Raw genomic sequence first — 15,718 nt, 5'->3', positions numbered from 1 at the left:
CTCGGACAGCTTGGATGACAACGTTGACTCGCTTGACAAAATTTCAGGCTGCCCCCTCTGTGCACATGACATTAGATGACACACACATACACACACACGCAGATTATAAAATATAACATCCCACTGTGCTTAGGCAGCATGGCGACAGCATGCAATACCCACCGCAGATGCATGTCAACACAGGCAGTTAAAGCAGAGGTTGGCATGTTCCAAATGCAAATGCGCCTCCCTAGCCCCCTCCTCCCACCCCTCTAAAAGGCCCAAAGGAACCCAAGACCACAGAACAGGACATGCTAGAACAGAGCCGGAGAGCAGCTCTCATCCTCAGGCTGTCTTGTCAGCTAAAGTAGCACAGACACGCCCACCATATGTTAAAGGCAGTGGAGCAACACAACGTCAACTATATAAACATAATCTGCTACAGTGTTAAGCTACTATTTTAACATAGTCACAACAGTGTAATTCTGCAGCTCTTGCGCAAGCGTGAACGAAGTCTCCCTGTGTAATGTGACGGGTAAAAAGATGAATTAAGTTGCTTATTTACAGTGTGGTAATGAGCCACTAGCATGATTTCTTCCTAAAGAACTACTTAGTTGCAAAGAGTTAAAGAGTGAAAGGAGCAGAGCTGCAGGGACAAGCCCTGCTGTTAGCCTGATGCCCTGCCAACTATCTGACAAAGGCCTCACCTGAGCCAAGACACAGCAAAGCAAAACAGGCCATACCATAAACAGCACACTAATGACTTTTCTTTTTTTCATCAAGCCAAACTAAACTAATGAAACATAAAACATAATGATCTCTGTTGTTTTTCCTTGTTCTGGTCTTGCTTTTCTCAACATGTGCACTCGTTTGTTTCTAGAAAACTTGTCCTGCTGAAGAAGTGAACTTACCGGGAGCATTGCAGGGTAGTACAGCCCCATCATTGTCTGATCTTGAGGGATAATTGCTGACCAGCTCTCCACCTTTTCGTACCTTCTCCTCTCCTCTTCCCTGTGTGTCTCTAGCTCTCCTCCTGTTCCTCCTCTCCCCTGTCTGTGCTCTAGGACCATGAGCTGACGGTGGCTTCGGTCCGCGTCTGCCTGCCTCGCACATTCAAATTCTCCCTCGTTCTCTGACTCTTCCTCCTCCTTCCCCCTTTTTGCAGTCGGTCCCTTCTTCCTCTTGTCCGGCGTGTGCGGGGCTCGTCCGCCCTGTCACTCTCTGCCTCTGTTTTTCTTGCGTCTCCCTGGCCCCTGCTGCTCTGATCCCCCCTCGGGGCCTTTCTGTCTCTTTCTCTCTCCCCCTGACAGCCTGAGTTTCTTCTCTCTCCTGCTCTCTCTCTCTTTTCTCTTTAGCTCTGCGTCTGTCATTCACGCACTCGCGTTACAACTGTTTCTGCTGCCTTCCCCCCTTGCTTCCCGCCCCCTCTTTTAAACTTTCCCTCCCTCTCAGCCTCAGTCCCTCCTATCTATCAAAGCATCCATCCTTCTACCTAGCCATCTAACCTCTGGATCTGGATGGAGTCAGAAAGCTGGTGCTGCTGTCTCCTCAAACCCCCGGAGAGAAAAACAGAGAGAAAGAGAGAGAAAAGGAACAGGAAGGAAGAAGATGCCGTCTTCTATCCACGCACTAGCACGCCTGAGAATACTGAATGCGAATGCGACCCCCACTGCATTGCAGCTTTTTTTTGATGATTTATTTATTGCGTGGATGCTTGTCAGCTCCAAAAAAGCCGTGGTAGGTAGGCCGGTCGGTAGACAGCTAAAGGTAGACAGCTGCGTGGGTAGGCTCCTAGATCACCATCTCTGCTGCAGCTGCCTTCATCACAAAAACTGAGGGAGCGCCTCTAAAAACCTCAACCTGAACATGAGTCTATATCACGTTGCATTGCGCCTTTTTCCCCCCACTTCTGGCTCGGGCTCCCCTCTCGCTTCCCACTACTAAGTTGTTGGGGGGGGGGGCTTCATTTGCAGAGATGAGAGTGCAGTTCTTTGCACCGCATTTTCATATGGGAGGGACCGAACTCTGCGGAAGAAAAAAAGCCCTGATGCCAAGCTTTCAGACATCTGCTGAGTCTGGCTAGAACTGCGTCCAGAGGGACGGGGGAGGGAGGGCGAGATAAGTGAATGGAGGTGGTGGTGGTAGGGGGTAAAAAAAAAAAGGGGGGGGCAAATGGACAGAGGGGGGGAGGGCGTGGGGATGCGAGCGGGAGATAACGGGATAGAGAGATAAATGGATAAAAGGGCTTGCCGTAAAAAAAAAGAGAGCGAGGGATGACAGGATTAGGGGCTGTAAGTGAGGAGGATGAGAGGATGAATAGGGGATGATCTGAGGGGATTAAGCCCGTAGACTGGACGCGGTGATAAACACGTGCGTTTTCCCGCACAAACACACGCACATAATGTACACACAGATGCGCTGCGATCATTTTCGCGCTCCTGAACTTTGGCTGGCGCACACACACACACACACACACACACACGCGGACTCAAACAAAGGCCTATATCTACTCCACACTCATCAGCTGACTCACACAAAGGCCTCCTTCTTCAAAGAAAGTATCTCCAGAAAATAGATAGCTGAGGCGTAACTATTCTATAGAGCGGTTATTGAAGAATAGCAAGTGTTCATGTAAAGGTGAAGACCTGCTAAATGGTATAACACTGCTTTGGAATGTAGCCTCTAATATGTGCTTGTTTGTGTGTGCTTGTGTGTGTGTGTGTGTGTGTGTGTGTGTGTGTGTGTGTGTGTGTGTGTGTGTGTGTGTGTGTGTCTGTTGTTAGCCCTGATCATCTTTGTGACCTAAACAGCAGGAGACTGACATGTATGGCCCCCCGAGGGTCAGAATGGCCATGCACACACCCACTCCCCACAACCAACACACACACACACACACCTCACAATGTACAGAAGCAGGAACCCGCAGGAGCCTGTGACCGTTTAACACACTAGTATTGACACAGACAGACCTACAGGCACTTCAAACATGCATGCATAACATAAGACAGGAGCATTACTAAGACAAATGTACTGCAGCGGCGAACAAGCCAATCAGGCTAAGCTAGGCTCCGCTCGGCCCCATTTGCATGATAACCAGCAGCTAGTGCGCTGGAGACTGTGTGTGTGTGTGTGTGTGTGTGTGTGCTCAAGGGCAGAATACATTTGCAGGGACGACTTTTAAATCATTTATTAAACAAATGCTGTGGTGTGTGTGCGTCGGGCGCAACAGACACAACGAGGTGGGGGGCGTTCAGATGTACCACTGATCACCGTAAAGGGTTTCTCTTGTTCGGGTGTTTGTCTTCCGAGCAGAGCAGAGGAATCTGGGCGAGACTGGAATCTACTGTACGCACTGCTCTAACTGAGCAACTGACTGTTGTATGATCTTGTGCCCTGCAGGCAAGCCATCTTAAATAACTTGCTTCCCTTTCACCTCTATTCCGCTCCTCTGCCTCATGCTCTCTCGTTCCCCGCCTCGCCTTTAATCTCCTTTAGCAATCTTTATTTTTGCCGACACGTCAGCGACAGAAATAACTGAATATCGGACGAAAAAGGGGAGCGGAGGGGAAGGGGATATTTGATATTACATAAAAACTGACTTTAAAACCTGAAAGACAAATTCGTACAGCGTCATCCTCTTTTAAGTCGCTCTCTCGCGCTGTTGGAGAGCTGTATTCCCAAGAAAGGAGATACTAAGGGTAGAACAGGAGTAGAGGGAGAGAGGGGAAAAAAAGAAGAAGAAGAATACATGGAAAGAGATGAGGCCTTTGAGAATCTCCCTTGTTGGGATGTGGGGAGGGAGGCTGGGGGCGAACAGGCTCACAGACCAACACTCCCCTCCTGTGGCACTGCCAGAGAGCTGCACATCCCCGACACACTGACACACACACACACACACACACACACACACACAAATCCTTTCACACAAACTCATCCACACACACGCACACTCGAGCACTGAGCTGGTCTGAGCCGTTCAATGTGCTCTGCTGCTCGGAGGTAGATAAGAAAATAGTCAGCTACTCTGCCACTGCGCTGCACACATAAGGCACTCATTACTGAGAGCAATATGCATGGAGAGACACTTAGAATAAGAAAAAGAGTGGAAGAGCGAAACCGAGAGAGAAGAGAGAGAGGCATTAGGAGAAACGACAGTGTGTGTGTATGTGTAGGGGAGGTAGGATTGTGGAAACAGCGTGGCGTTCGGAATGGTGCGGAGCTTAAGTTGAAAGACGGTGATAGCGTCATTTCTCTCGACTTTTTCTTTTTTTATTTGATGGTCGGGCCTTTGAAAGAAGAGCTCGATTGCTCCCTCTTTCATTCCCCTTCCTGCAAATCCTTCAATTTATAAGCTACCGCGAGCTGTAGAGGAGGAAAAATAAAAAGAGAACCCTGCAGAACTTCATAACCGTCTCCATAATGACGCCATCGTTGCACAACAGTCTCATCCTGCAACAGGACCTAGATGGATGCTTCTGCTGGTCGAGTAGAATAAAGCTTTCTAAAATTATTTTAATTTTAATGTATATGCAAAAAAAAAAAAAAAAACACCACATATTTGTTCCAATATTTAGAGGAACAGAACGTGCAACACTCTCTTATCTTCTTTTAAATGAATTCAATTTGTCTGAACTTAGTTGAAAACCAGCACATCTCAATTGATTTTGGAGTACTGTACTTCCATTTTTTTTGGGGGTAAATTTATTGTTATGGAGGTTCGCGAGCCATCACTAATCTCTTACCTGACTGTGAGGTGGGTATCCATGGAAACCAGGGTTTAGAGGCTCATTGTTCTGCAAGAGACAACAGGAGGGAGTAGAGAGAGGGAGAAAGAGACAGAGAGCGCTGTAAGTGGCTGAGCTTTTGAGAACGAGTGCATGTGGCATGACAAACTTTTACATGTACAGGTGAAACACACTCTTAGACATTGATGCTAAAAAAAAACAACACAGTTCATATGAGGACAGAAGACACCTGATGAAAGGAAAAGACTTGAGGAGTGAGTTAACAGTCTCTGTGTGTGTGTGTGTGTGTGTGTGTGTGTGTGTGTGCGCGCGCGCGCCGTGACTGGTGAACCATTACTCCGGCTTACCAACATTTTTCATATCCAGCTAACCAATCGCCATCCGCTCTTGAAGGGGGAGCCCCCCGTCCCTCATTGACACTGCCCCAGAAACCAGTGTTGTGGTTAATTGCTCTGTAATTACTTTTAATTAGATTATTTCTGACTCCCTCCCTCTCTTGTCTCTCTCACTATTATTTGCTCTTCTGTGTCATTTTTGCCCCGGCGAGAGGAACCATTGTTTTGCGGCGGGAGCGAGGTGAAGAGGAGGAGGAGGAAGAAGAAAGACAAAGAGGTGGAAGGGGAGAAAGTGGAGGAGGAGGAGGAGAGGGATTAGAACAATGGAGAAAGTTAACCAAACCATGATATTTTGACAGCGGTGAGAGAGATGACACTAGTGCAGTCTAGCCTGCTGGCATGCCTCGCAGAGAAAACATGACCTCCTGTTGAGACTCATGCCTCTGCTCTCCTGAGGGAGAAAGGGGGAAAAAGGGAAAAGGGGGGAGGGGAGAGGAAGACGAGAGAAGGTCTGAGGGGATAAAAAAGAAAGATGTGTGTATATGGAGGAAGGGGTGCTTAGTCTTTAGGAGCTGCTGATGTTTTCATTAATCTGGAGGACATGAGGAGCGGACAAATGGTTCAAATCCAGCCTGAACACACTCAGGCCATTGAGTGAAACGGCTTGAGTGTGGGCCCGTGTGCGAATCCGCGGACGCTAAAGGAGGCAGATTTGGCTTCTGAAGAGTGTCAACAGACTTAACCTCTCGGCCCTGACCTTTAGCCGTCTGCATGCGGGAACCACTTCCGGATTTTGCATTCGTTCTGACCAATCGAGGGGCGAGTGTCTGACGGCGGAGGGACGCGAAACAGGCTAAGAAAGCTATGAGAGCTAAGCAAAGGCATTGCGACTCTTTCATAAAAAGGCTCAAAAGGGCTTGAAGATGTGTAGGCTGAGAGCAAAAAACAGATGTGGTGATGATGATGTATAGATGAACGAATGAAGAAGGGAAAAATGTCTAGACGGAGCGGGCCGGGGGGGAAGCCGAAGGGGGGAAATTAAGTTATTAGCGATGAGAGTATGAGGGGAGAATAAATGCCAGATGTAAAGAATAGGTACATAGGAGAAAGAAACATTTGATGCATGAGCAGTAAACCCCTGTGTGTGTGTGTGTGCACGCGTGTGTATTTGTGTCCAGACTCGAGACCCGTCCTCCCTCCCCCCCCCCACCACCACCCCCTCTTGTCTAAAACAGCCCTTTCTTTGTCTCCGTTCTCCACTTCCTGTTTCATCTGGAACCAATTTCCCCCTCGTGCCTCGTCCCCGGGGGGAACTCTCTCCTTGGTGCGCCGCGTTCACAAGCAAATGGACGGGGCTCATATTCAGCAACACGCTCACTGTGTTAACAAAAAAAAAAGAAGCTGCTGGTGCTCGGCGTGGCGCGGATTGGCAATGTGGTATGAGATGAGATGTTCGGAGCTGAATCTCAAGTCGTGCAAAGCCTCAGGGGGGCCACGTTGGCGGGAATGAGAAAACTCCTTCCTGCTTTAAATTTTTAAAAAAGGTGGTGCGAGTTGCGACTGATGAGTTTCAAATAGAATTAAGCTGACATCTGGTTTTGGTGCGCCAAAAAACTGCCTTACATTATATTTGCTCAGTTTTGGAGCTACAGTCGTTCACGATGGGTGGGAAACTAAACACTAGCAGCTGAAGAAATGCGATAATTTAATCCGATTACTACAAATAGGTACAATTACAAGTGATTGTTGAGAATGAATTTGTTTGATTTTTAAAAAATCTAATTTACAGTCAAAGTAAGAGCGTGGGCGCCATGCTAGCTTCAAAAACTGGGAGGAAAAAAACTGGAATGGTGGTGAAATCTAAACCAAAATTATATCCCAACCATCAAATTATAGACTGGCTGGTTGGTTCTGCAATGGACGGAGTGGAGTGGAGTGGAGAGAAGAAAGAGAAAGGAAGAGAGGAGGAGGTGGGAGGAGGAGTTTATGTAGAAAGGACAAGAGGAGGGAGAGAGGGTAGAGTTGAGCAACATCTGGAATCAATCTGTCTGCAAGAGAAGGAAGGGAAGAAGGAGGAGGGAGGGAGCTGGGATAGATGGATTGGAGGGGGTGGGGGGGGGGGGGGGGGGCGAAGAAAAAAGAAGAAAAGAAAGGACGAGAGTTTGATGAAAAATAAGGGCAGAGACAGACGTGCACACATGGGAGGAAGAATGTGGGGGAATGAGACGGCAGAAGCCAAGAAAAAAAGGGGAGAGAAATATAAAAGCGGTAAAACGTTTGCGAAACGGAGACAATGAGTCATGAGTGAAGAATGCCATGTGATTTATATTTTGAAAAAAAAAAAGAGTGGTGGTGGTGGAGGGGGTCGGAGGGGGTCTGAACTTGATACCTAGTTTTCAAACACTCATTTACCCACACTCAAGTACACACACTCCCTCTCTCTGTCTCTTTGCCATATGGCTTTGCTTTTAAGTATATTACATGCCTGCGTGTCTTAAAATGTATACAAAAGAAAACCGCCTATATGCCTGCCATCATTTTTCTTCATTTTCCCTTTAAAAAAAAAAAATTTAACTAACTCAGTGTGCTCTGCTAAGCCCGTCCAGGTTGAGAGTCAGGGCCGTCCTGCTGCACTTTTTTTTTCAAGTTTCCATTAAGTTAATTCCATACAGTTTGCGAGTGAGGAGGAGCCTTTGAAGGCGCCGGCTGGCTAACTTGCTATTTTAGGAGAAGGAAAAGAAGTTGGGGAGTTGCTGGAGCAAAACGCGTAGAAGCGAAAAGGGGGGAAAGAAAAAGGAGCAGCGGTGGTGAAGGAAGGCAAAATGACATGAGGTCAACAGATGGTGAGAGGGGAGGGGAGAGAGAGACAGGAGGGGGGGGCAGGGTAATTAAGAGAGGGAGGAGGTGGGGCCCTGCAGCAGGCATCCAGTGGTCCCTAACGGAGCAGTCGATGTTTGGTTTTATGGTCTCGATCGTGTCATCGAATGGAAGAAAAATCCCACCTGCTGAAGAAAAAGCTTCACCCATGAGACCTAAACATTTTCACTGTAGAGCACTACAGCTGTGACAAAGCCCAGCATTTCTTCTATTCTACATAGAGGGTGTGATTCAGATTTAGGTGCCAGAGTTAACATCAAATGACTTTCAAAGGCCTCCAAACATTTGAAAAACTAAAAAGCACCACCTCTAAGTCTGAGCTCAAGATCATCAACTCCACTGTGCAACCAGATCTGAGACCCACAAAAACCCACAAAGAATATGTTGAGTCAGGTGACGATTCTGTGAAGCTCCGTGAATTTCACAAAAGACTCCCAGATGATCAAACGGTACCACGGTAAAATGCAGAAACTGAGGGAAAAAGGAATTAACGGAAGAGTCCGGAGGGCGGCTGGAACGATAGCGGGTGGCGGAGGTGTGTGTGATTTGTCAACGCGCCGTGTTCCGAAAAAGATACATCAAAGCCGAATGATGGAGCTGAAAATGACAAATGCTTGTAAAAAGGTAGTGGATAATGTGGGACCTAAAGTCAGACAAAGACAACCAGGAGAAGATGGGTAGAAAGACGAGATGAATCACAGCGTTTCCTGCAGGACTGAGGCTTATTACCTACGACGGCACCTTTTTTAGACACTGCGGCGCCCAAAAACATGCCCGCAGGAGGAGACAGCTATGTGTTATTGTTTCTTTTTTTAGTTTATTGTATTGTCTAAAGGAGAAGAGGTTTTAACACCTCTGTTGAACCAGGTACAGGTTATTGTCTCCAATTCCACAGTAAGAAAACATGTGGCTCTAAGGCTTTTACCTCTCCTCTGACTGTGTGGATGACAAGAAGTGTCTTCTTAATGTTTCGGGTGCCTGTAGTGATCTACTTCTAGACTTTGTTCCTACTTTAACAAACCTTGGTTGGCTGTTTCTTAGTAAGAGAGAAGTAGTTTCTTGGTGGTGCTGAATGTAATAAATACACAACACTGCCCGATTGTGCACAACATGTCCATCTCATGTTGCAACAACTGTCACAGGGTCAAAACCATATGCTGAATCAATCTCTTCACCATGTGGCATCATGGCACATTATGACTGAAAAGTACAACTTCACCTTACAATCTATGCATCCAATTTAATTTAAATAATGGCATCCAAGGCCGCAACTAATGATTATTTTCCAGATTCATCGATTCATCTTTTGGTCTATAAAACTTCAGAAAACAGAGTGCCTTGGTAGCTGAGGGGTTTCCGGGCATGCCACATAATGGCAGCGTCACTGGTTCGATTCGGCAAGGGACCTATGCTGCAGGTCATTCCCCTCTCTCTCTGTTGGCCTATATGCCACCTACTATCAAAATGAAGGCTAAAACTAATCTCAAACAAAATTATAATCACAATATCCTAGAGTGCAAGTGACATCATCCAATGTCTTGTTTTGTTTGTCAACCAGCCCAGTACAGTAAGAAAAAAAGGCAAGTCCTCAACTTTAAGAACCTGAAACCATCAAATGTCTGGTGTTTTTGCCTAAAAAAATGACTTGATTATCAAAATTAATGAACAATATTATATATAATTATTAACCAAATAAATAATCAATGATTTTTTTCTTATGTTATTCCTCTGCTTCTGCTCTTATTCCAATCTCAGCAGACAGAAAACTAAATATTAATGTGGACAAGTGAGTATCAAGGTTGGGTTAAACAATATTAGAAATAAAACATTACCAATGATGAGCACCAACACAACTCATTACTTATTTATTTCATTTAAAAGGAGAAATGCTGAACACACTTTTTTTTTTGCCCTGTAACTTCCACCAATATACTGCACGGTATGCTGCTCCATTGTTTCCTGTCACATCTAATTATTTCAATTTGTCGAGGCAAAGCCTGCAGTCCACTGCCGGCGTGCGTTATGTTACGATGCCTAATAAACTGAACACTCACTTATACAAGTCGACGGCTGATCTTAAAAAGGATGGGGCGACATTACGGATCCCAGGTATATTTCTGAACTGAGTCTGAATTATTTATGACACTGTGGCAGCTGTGACAATGCTGTGGCGGGGCGTCACAAATGACCCCCGTGTAAGGGAAACACTGAATTGACATTTCGTTGTGTGTGTGGGTGGAGATGGGAGCGCATATGACAGTTTGGGGGCAGCCTTGGGGAGGAGGCATGTAAAAGAGGAGGGGGGGTGAGGGGAGGGGGGTGGTAGTGGTGACATGATGACCATAAAGGGAGCGTTAACATGTAAGTGTCATGTTAAGGGAGCTGAAAGCAGTGTGCTTAACAAGAGTAAGGAGAAAGAGAGCAACATAGAGAGGAAGAGCACTCTCTAATCTGTCTCTTTTTTTTCTTTAATGAATACTTCCGTTTCTCTTTTCTGCTTTTATTCTACGTGATTATTCCTTTATCCTTTGGTAATACTGCTATTGTACTTGCACCAATCGGGAGCGCTGAATCGAACAAAACACACATGGGAGAGAAAGAATACGAGTTGAGCAACTTTGTCTGAGGGAATTTTTAGCTTATCGTAGCCAGTTCAAAAGTCAAGGGTGACTCTGCTGTGCTGCGGCTTAAAGTTTAACAGCGATCATTAAACAGCAGTAGGCCGCCGTGAGCATGAGACCAGGTAGGATTGTGTATGCGACCCTTTGTTACACGTAATCGCGCACGTTGGTTGTGGGCCGAACGCACAACCTGACCCACCTGTCTCCTCTGCCTCTTCGTAACGCTGTTCCACTACTGAGGAGATTTCTTCTTTCCTGTGAATAATTCAGACACTGCTTGACTTCTAAAGGACAGGCACACTTTTAGGCTACAGTTACACACAGACGTACATGCAGGACTGGCGCCTACTGTAGCGTTGCAATCACTAGAGCTATAGGTAATTCTTAGCAAAGGCAGCTTTATCTTGCTATTTTACAGTCAAAGATTAGGGGCGCCAACCAACACCTCCTTTCATTGTATAGGCCTCTTAATCTGTTACTTATTTTGTGACTTTGCAACCTCCTAGTCTATGAAGTGTTAAAAATATTGCCACCAAAAAGACTAAACTGATGTTTTAAAATTGAAGTTTGTCTGACAAGTCAACTAAAACTTAATTGATTTCCAAGTAAAAACGGTGATATCAACAACAGATATTACAGTGTGTTCACTTCACAAGGAAAACTATTTTCAGAATTTGTGTGTGTGGGAGCAATTTAGTTCCAGCACCGAGTAACCTCAGCAAGACCTCCGGGGTTTCCTTTAATGCCTGTTTTCTGAGGTGAATGGTCGCCAGCTGACTGTCGGCTGCGATACATTTTCATTAGCAGCCGATACGACAGGCTCGATCTTTCACTGGGCTGCTGAGCAGAAGAAAAAATGAGCCTATGTGTGAGGTCATGTGCCTATGTGTGTGTTTATAGAAAATAAAAGAAGAACTCTTATACAGAAATCAAAGCTGTTGGTTAATTTCACATCTAAGTGATCTGTCCATGCGTATCAAAATCCTGCCCCCCCCCTCTCCTCCCTTGCCCCTGCACACCCCCCACCCCCTCCCTTTGCTCTGGCCCGTTAAAGCGATCAGTCTGGTTAATGCCCTCTCCTAAATGAGCTTTGATCTCGTTAGCGCGACACAAAGCCTCTTTACTGCCAACGATAGGACAAATCGGCTCTCGGAAAGCGAGCGAGATAGACAGACAGATGTAGAGAGAGAGGGAGAGAGGGAGAGAGAGAGAGAGAGAGAGAGAGAGAGTTAGAACTGTACTCCCACTCCATCTGAGTGGACCACATCACTGCCTCAAGGGGAAGCATCAATACTACCAGTGGAGAGTTGGAAAAAACTAAACAAAACCAAAAAAAAATAAAGAGATAGGAGAGAAGGGGTGACAGTTGTAGGAGATCACAGGAAAAAACAAAATTGAGAGGAGAAAAAAAACAAGAGACAAACAGACGCAGGGCTGGATGTTACTGTATAAATGTGAGAGAGAGATAATGAAAGATGGCAGAGGGAGATGGGACGGCAGAGAGAGAAAGAGTGAACGGGGGGAGGGTGGGCGGCTTGCCTCACTGGCACACTGAAAGCCTGTGAACCAGGAGTCAATTAGCAATCTGGAAATATGCCTGGGGGAGACGGGGAGGGAGGGAGTGGAGGGACAGAGGAAGAGGAGAAGGGTAGGGGGAAATCAGAGGACAGCTAGAGGGGAGCAGGGGGAATATGATGGGTGGGGGGGTGGAAAGCAAGAGCAACAAAAGGGGGGGGGGGGCAATCCGCTGCACTCTCATTTATTATTACGCTCGTGATTGTGATTTACAGTCAACCCGGGAAGGTCGGCGTTCCATCGCCTCTCTCACTCAATGGGAGTCGTATGGTAATTTTTTTGGGGGTGCGTTTAGTTGTCAGAGCATCCACTGAACTCATCTACCTCACCCCTGAGCATGCACTAAACCACAGTGAGCCACTGCCATCCAACCACCATGACTGACTTGCCGGCATATGTCAATGTCACTTTCTTTTTTGCTTTTATTTTGATATATATATATTTACCCTTTGCATAAAAGTAGGCAGTTATTCAACTGCTCATCTTCATTCAGAGCGTATCCTGCTGTTTATCTCTCATCCCACCAACTGATTGTGCCATTCCCGCCATCCATCACTTTCCTCTCATCCTTTATTATGATCCTTGATGGAGGCGAACTAATGGGTCCGATTTCCCTTCTGTCCTCTCTCTCCTTGCCTCCACATCCTTTATTTCCCCTCTATGCATCTATCCATCTACACTGCATCTGTGTCTCTTTTCTGTCCAAATATTATGTCCATGTCCGCTCTTTCTTTGTCCTCCACCTTCTTGCCTTCTCCCCTCACCCCGTACAGCTATCCCACTCACCCTTCTTTCTCTTTCTACTCTCCATCCTATTTCCAGGCTGACCCCCCCCCCGGTGCACAGCGATCAATACAACTGATGGGCAAGCGAGAATTCCTCCCCATGCCACGCCACTCATTGTCACATCATCTCTGCCGGCGGGCTATAACCTTTCCTCATTGTCAGCATCCATCCTGTGTGTGGAGCTTGCTGAGCGCCGTAGCTTTAAGCGGGACCCATTTGTCATTGCAGCAGGTCAGCCGCGCACCCAATTAAAGTATTTTACCAGTTCCCCAGGATTCAATTACCTGCCGATGACCTCGAACCATGTCTGCCTGCCCTTCGACTACTGTTAGTGCCATTTTGCTGGACTAAAACACCAGACGTCAGCTAAAATTTTTTCCCCTTGTGCTGTTGGATTATGGACATAAAGCATATGTCTCTGTGTGTGTGTGTGTGAACAATGTGTAGTAAGAGATCCCCGGAGTGCAAGCGAGAGAGGTGGACTCTGCGCCTCGGCAGTCTCCTGGTTTACTGTAATATACACAGATTAGTCCAGCGGAGGCGAGAATGGCTGCTGATGCTTTGCTGCCTCAGCAGTCGAGTCATGAAAACAGGGAAGACCCGTGTAAGGAGGGCCCCCCAAGCCCCCTCTCTCTCCTTCAGCCTACACCAAAAGGCTCTGTTCTTTGTCTTTCACTGTGGTGACCCCTCCCCCAATCTCTGTCTGCCTCTCTCTTTTAACACCTAGCCACAATCTGGGGAGGGGGGGGGGGCATGCAGCGATTAATGGCACACGCGTTGTGTATCAGGATTTGATGTGGTGACTCACTGCAAATTATCATCACAGGTTTGAGTAATTTCATCTACGTGTATAAGAAAATTTACAGTGCACCATGTGACAAAGCACTGCTTCACTTCCCATAAGCCAGGGCATGATGAATGGGTCTGATCTTTGCTGTGTTGCTGTCTGTCATAGCAATGGAGCCTGTATCATATTACCTTTGTCTGGTTGGTATGGTCATGCTCCTTCACTGAGCTGCTCCAGGAGCACAGCTACAGTCAGCCAGGCACATTTCAACAGCAGCACATTTCTGTGTAATTCATTAAGCTCACATTTCTTTTTAATTCAACAATTTTTTTCTGTTTGCTGCATTGATGCATGATTATGTTGTTGATGAGAGAAAGGGGGCCTGTCAAAACATTACCATCACTCTCTGCTGACGCTGAGGAACAAAAGCTTTTACAGAAGAAGAAAGGGGAGGGAAGATGATACTTTGATACAATGCTGCACACATGACGCCGAGATAGAAACAAAACGACACAGATGTGACAAATGGATACTACATGTGTTTACATTGTGTTCTTACCTGGCCAATGTCACCAACAACACCCCCGGTCCCGTCTATTCTTGGTCTTTTGCACTCCGCCCCGGCTAAGTCAGTCAGGGCAGGGGCTGTCTGAGCGTCGGGCTCCGGGTCTCCTCGCTTCATCCCCCGGACAGCCGCTGGACCCCCGACCGCGCTCGCATGGGGTCCCGCTGCTGTATCAATGTCTCTTTCCCGGTCCATTATTCCCCGACTAACGGGAAGCATTATAGATGCAATGTCGGTCGACATTAACATTGGACGGCAGACAGTCACCAGTCAAAAGTCTGTTTTTCCTCCGTTGCCTTCTCCTTTTTTAAATTGTCCACAGCTCGGAATTCACAATGGATTTGGCTTTTCCACAAGACGCGCAGACAGATAATATTGAACTGATTTTTAGCAATTCATTAATACAGGCAGCTTGTACTGTTTTATTATGTCTAACTTGGCGTTAGCTATTCGAGGCAGAGCTTTATGAGCCTGCCAGGATTCCACACAAAGCACATTAAGCACGGCTTTCTCCAAAAAAAAAGTAAAACGACGCCAAACAGTGACCTATTTTAATAAAGACCACACGTCCGACTCTTGGATGCCTGACGAGCTAATTAGCCAGCTAACATTCGCTAGCGTGCTAGCATTACATACCGCTAGCTCTCTTTATAACTGTGGCTCGGTGATCACACTCTCGCTGCCAATAATAGAAAATGTTGGAAATTAGCTACGCGTACTACTCCTCCTTCTGCGGGGCCAGCCAGTCCTCTCTCTCTCCCGTTTCAGCTAAATGTGTTTTTTCATTAAAGCCTCTCTGTTGTTTCCTACCAGCCTTTTTCTCCTTTGGTTTCAGTCCCGTCTTATCTCACCGTCCGCTCCCTCGCCGTGCTCTGCAATGGATGTGACTTGGCGTGCGGACCTGGCTGCCGACGAACACGATTTCCTCTGGTCTGAATCCCAGTTGGTGTGACTCGTAGTGTGGAAGGAGCCCGAGTGAGCTGATCTGCGGTCAGATTTGTGTACGAACACCGGGCACAGAGGTAGAAGACAGTGAGGTGAGGAAGGCTGGCCTGAGGTCTGCGTTTCCTCCGTCTCCTTCTCCTTCTTTTTCTCCAAACCCTCCTCCCCCCTCCTTCTCCTCTACCACTACCTCAGAGCCCCCCCTCCCTCCTCTGTCATGTATTTCAATGTTTGGCCAAATTAAAAGGAAGATTTTTCTACTTTGCTTTTTAAAACACTGCCAGTAGATACAATAAGCATTTAAAAAAAAAAAAGAAAACTTCACAATGAATTAATAAATACATGATCTTCACTATCAAAACAGACACATGGCAAATATTATCCTCACATACTGTTCATATTCTGACCTTCACCCTCATGATTAGCCTCTGCCAAATTTCTGAGCCACAAATCCTTCATAATACCTTATTAGTCACAGATCAATGTGCGATTAATCCTTAATGAAG

At 46.5% G+C, this 15,718-nt stretch overlaps 1 protein-coding gene across 3 annotated transcripts in view; it reads right to left on the bottom strand.

Moving 5' to 3' along the window:
- The window catches only part of LOC133998917 (RNA binding protein fox-1 homolog 2-like), a 42,241-nt gene extending 26,913 nt beyond the window's left edge, over window positions 1-15,328 (bottom strand). For all 3 annotated transcript variants that reach the window (XM_062437957.1, XM_062437956.1, XM_062437958.1), the window contains exons 1-2: window positions 14,265-15,328; window positions 4,722-4,772 (exon numbers count right to left, since the gene is read on the bottom strand). In XM_062437957.1, the coding sequence (XP_062293941.1) occupies window positions 4,722-4,772; window positions 14,265-14,519 (306 nt within the window). In that variant the 5' untranslated portion in view covers window positions 14,520-15,328. The remainder of the gene's footprint in view (window positions 1-4,721; window positions 4,773-14,264) is intronic.
- Between the last annotated feature and the right edge of the window lie 390 nt (window positions 15,329-15,718).

The sequence above is a fragment of the Scomber scombrus genome, chromosome 18 (genome assembly GCF_963691925.1).
Source record: "Scomber scombrus chromosome 18, fScoSco1.1, whole genome shotgun sequence".
NCBI lineage: Eukaryota > Metazoa > Chordata > Actinopteri > Scombriformes > Scombridae > Scomber > Scomber scombrus.
Note: the sequence above shows the minus strand (reverse complement) of the source record. Positions and strands in the feature narration are given on the sequence as shown.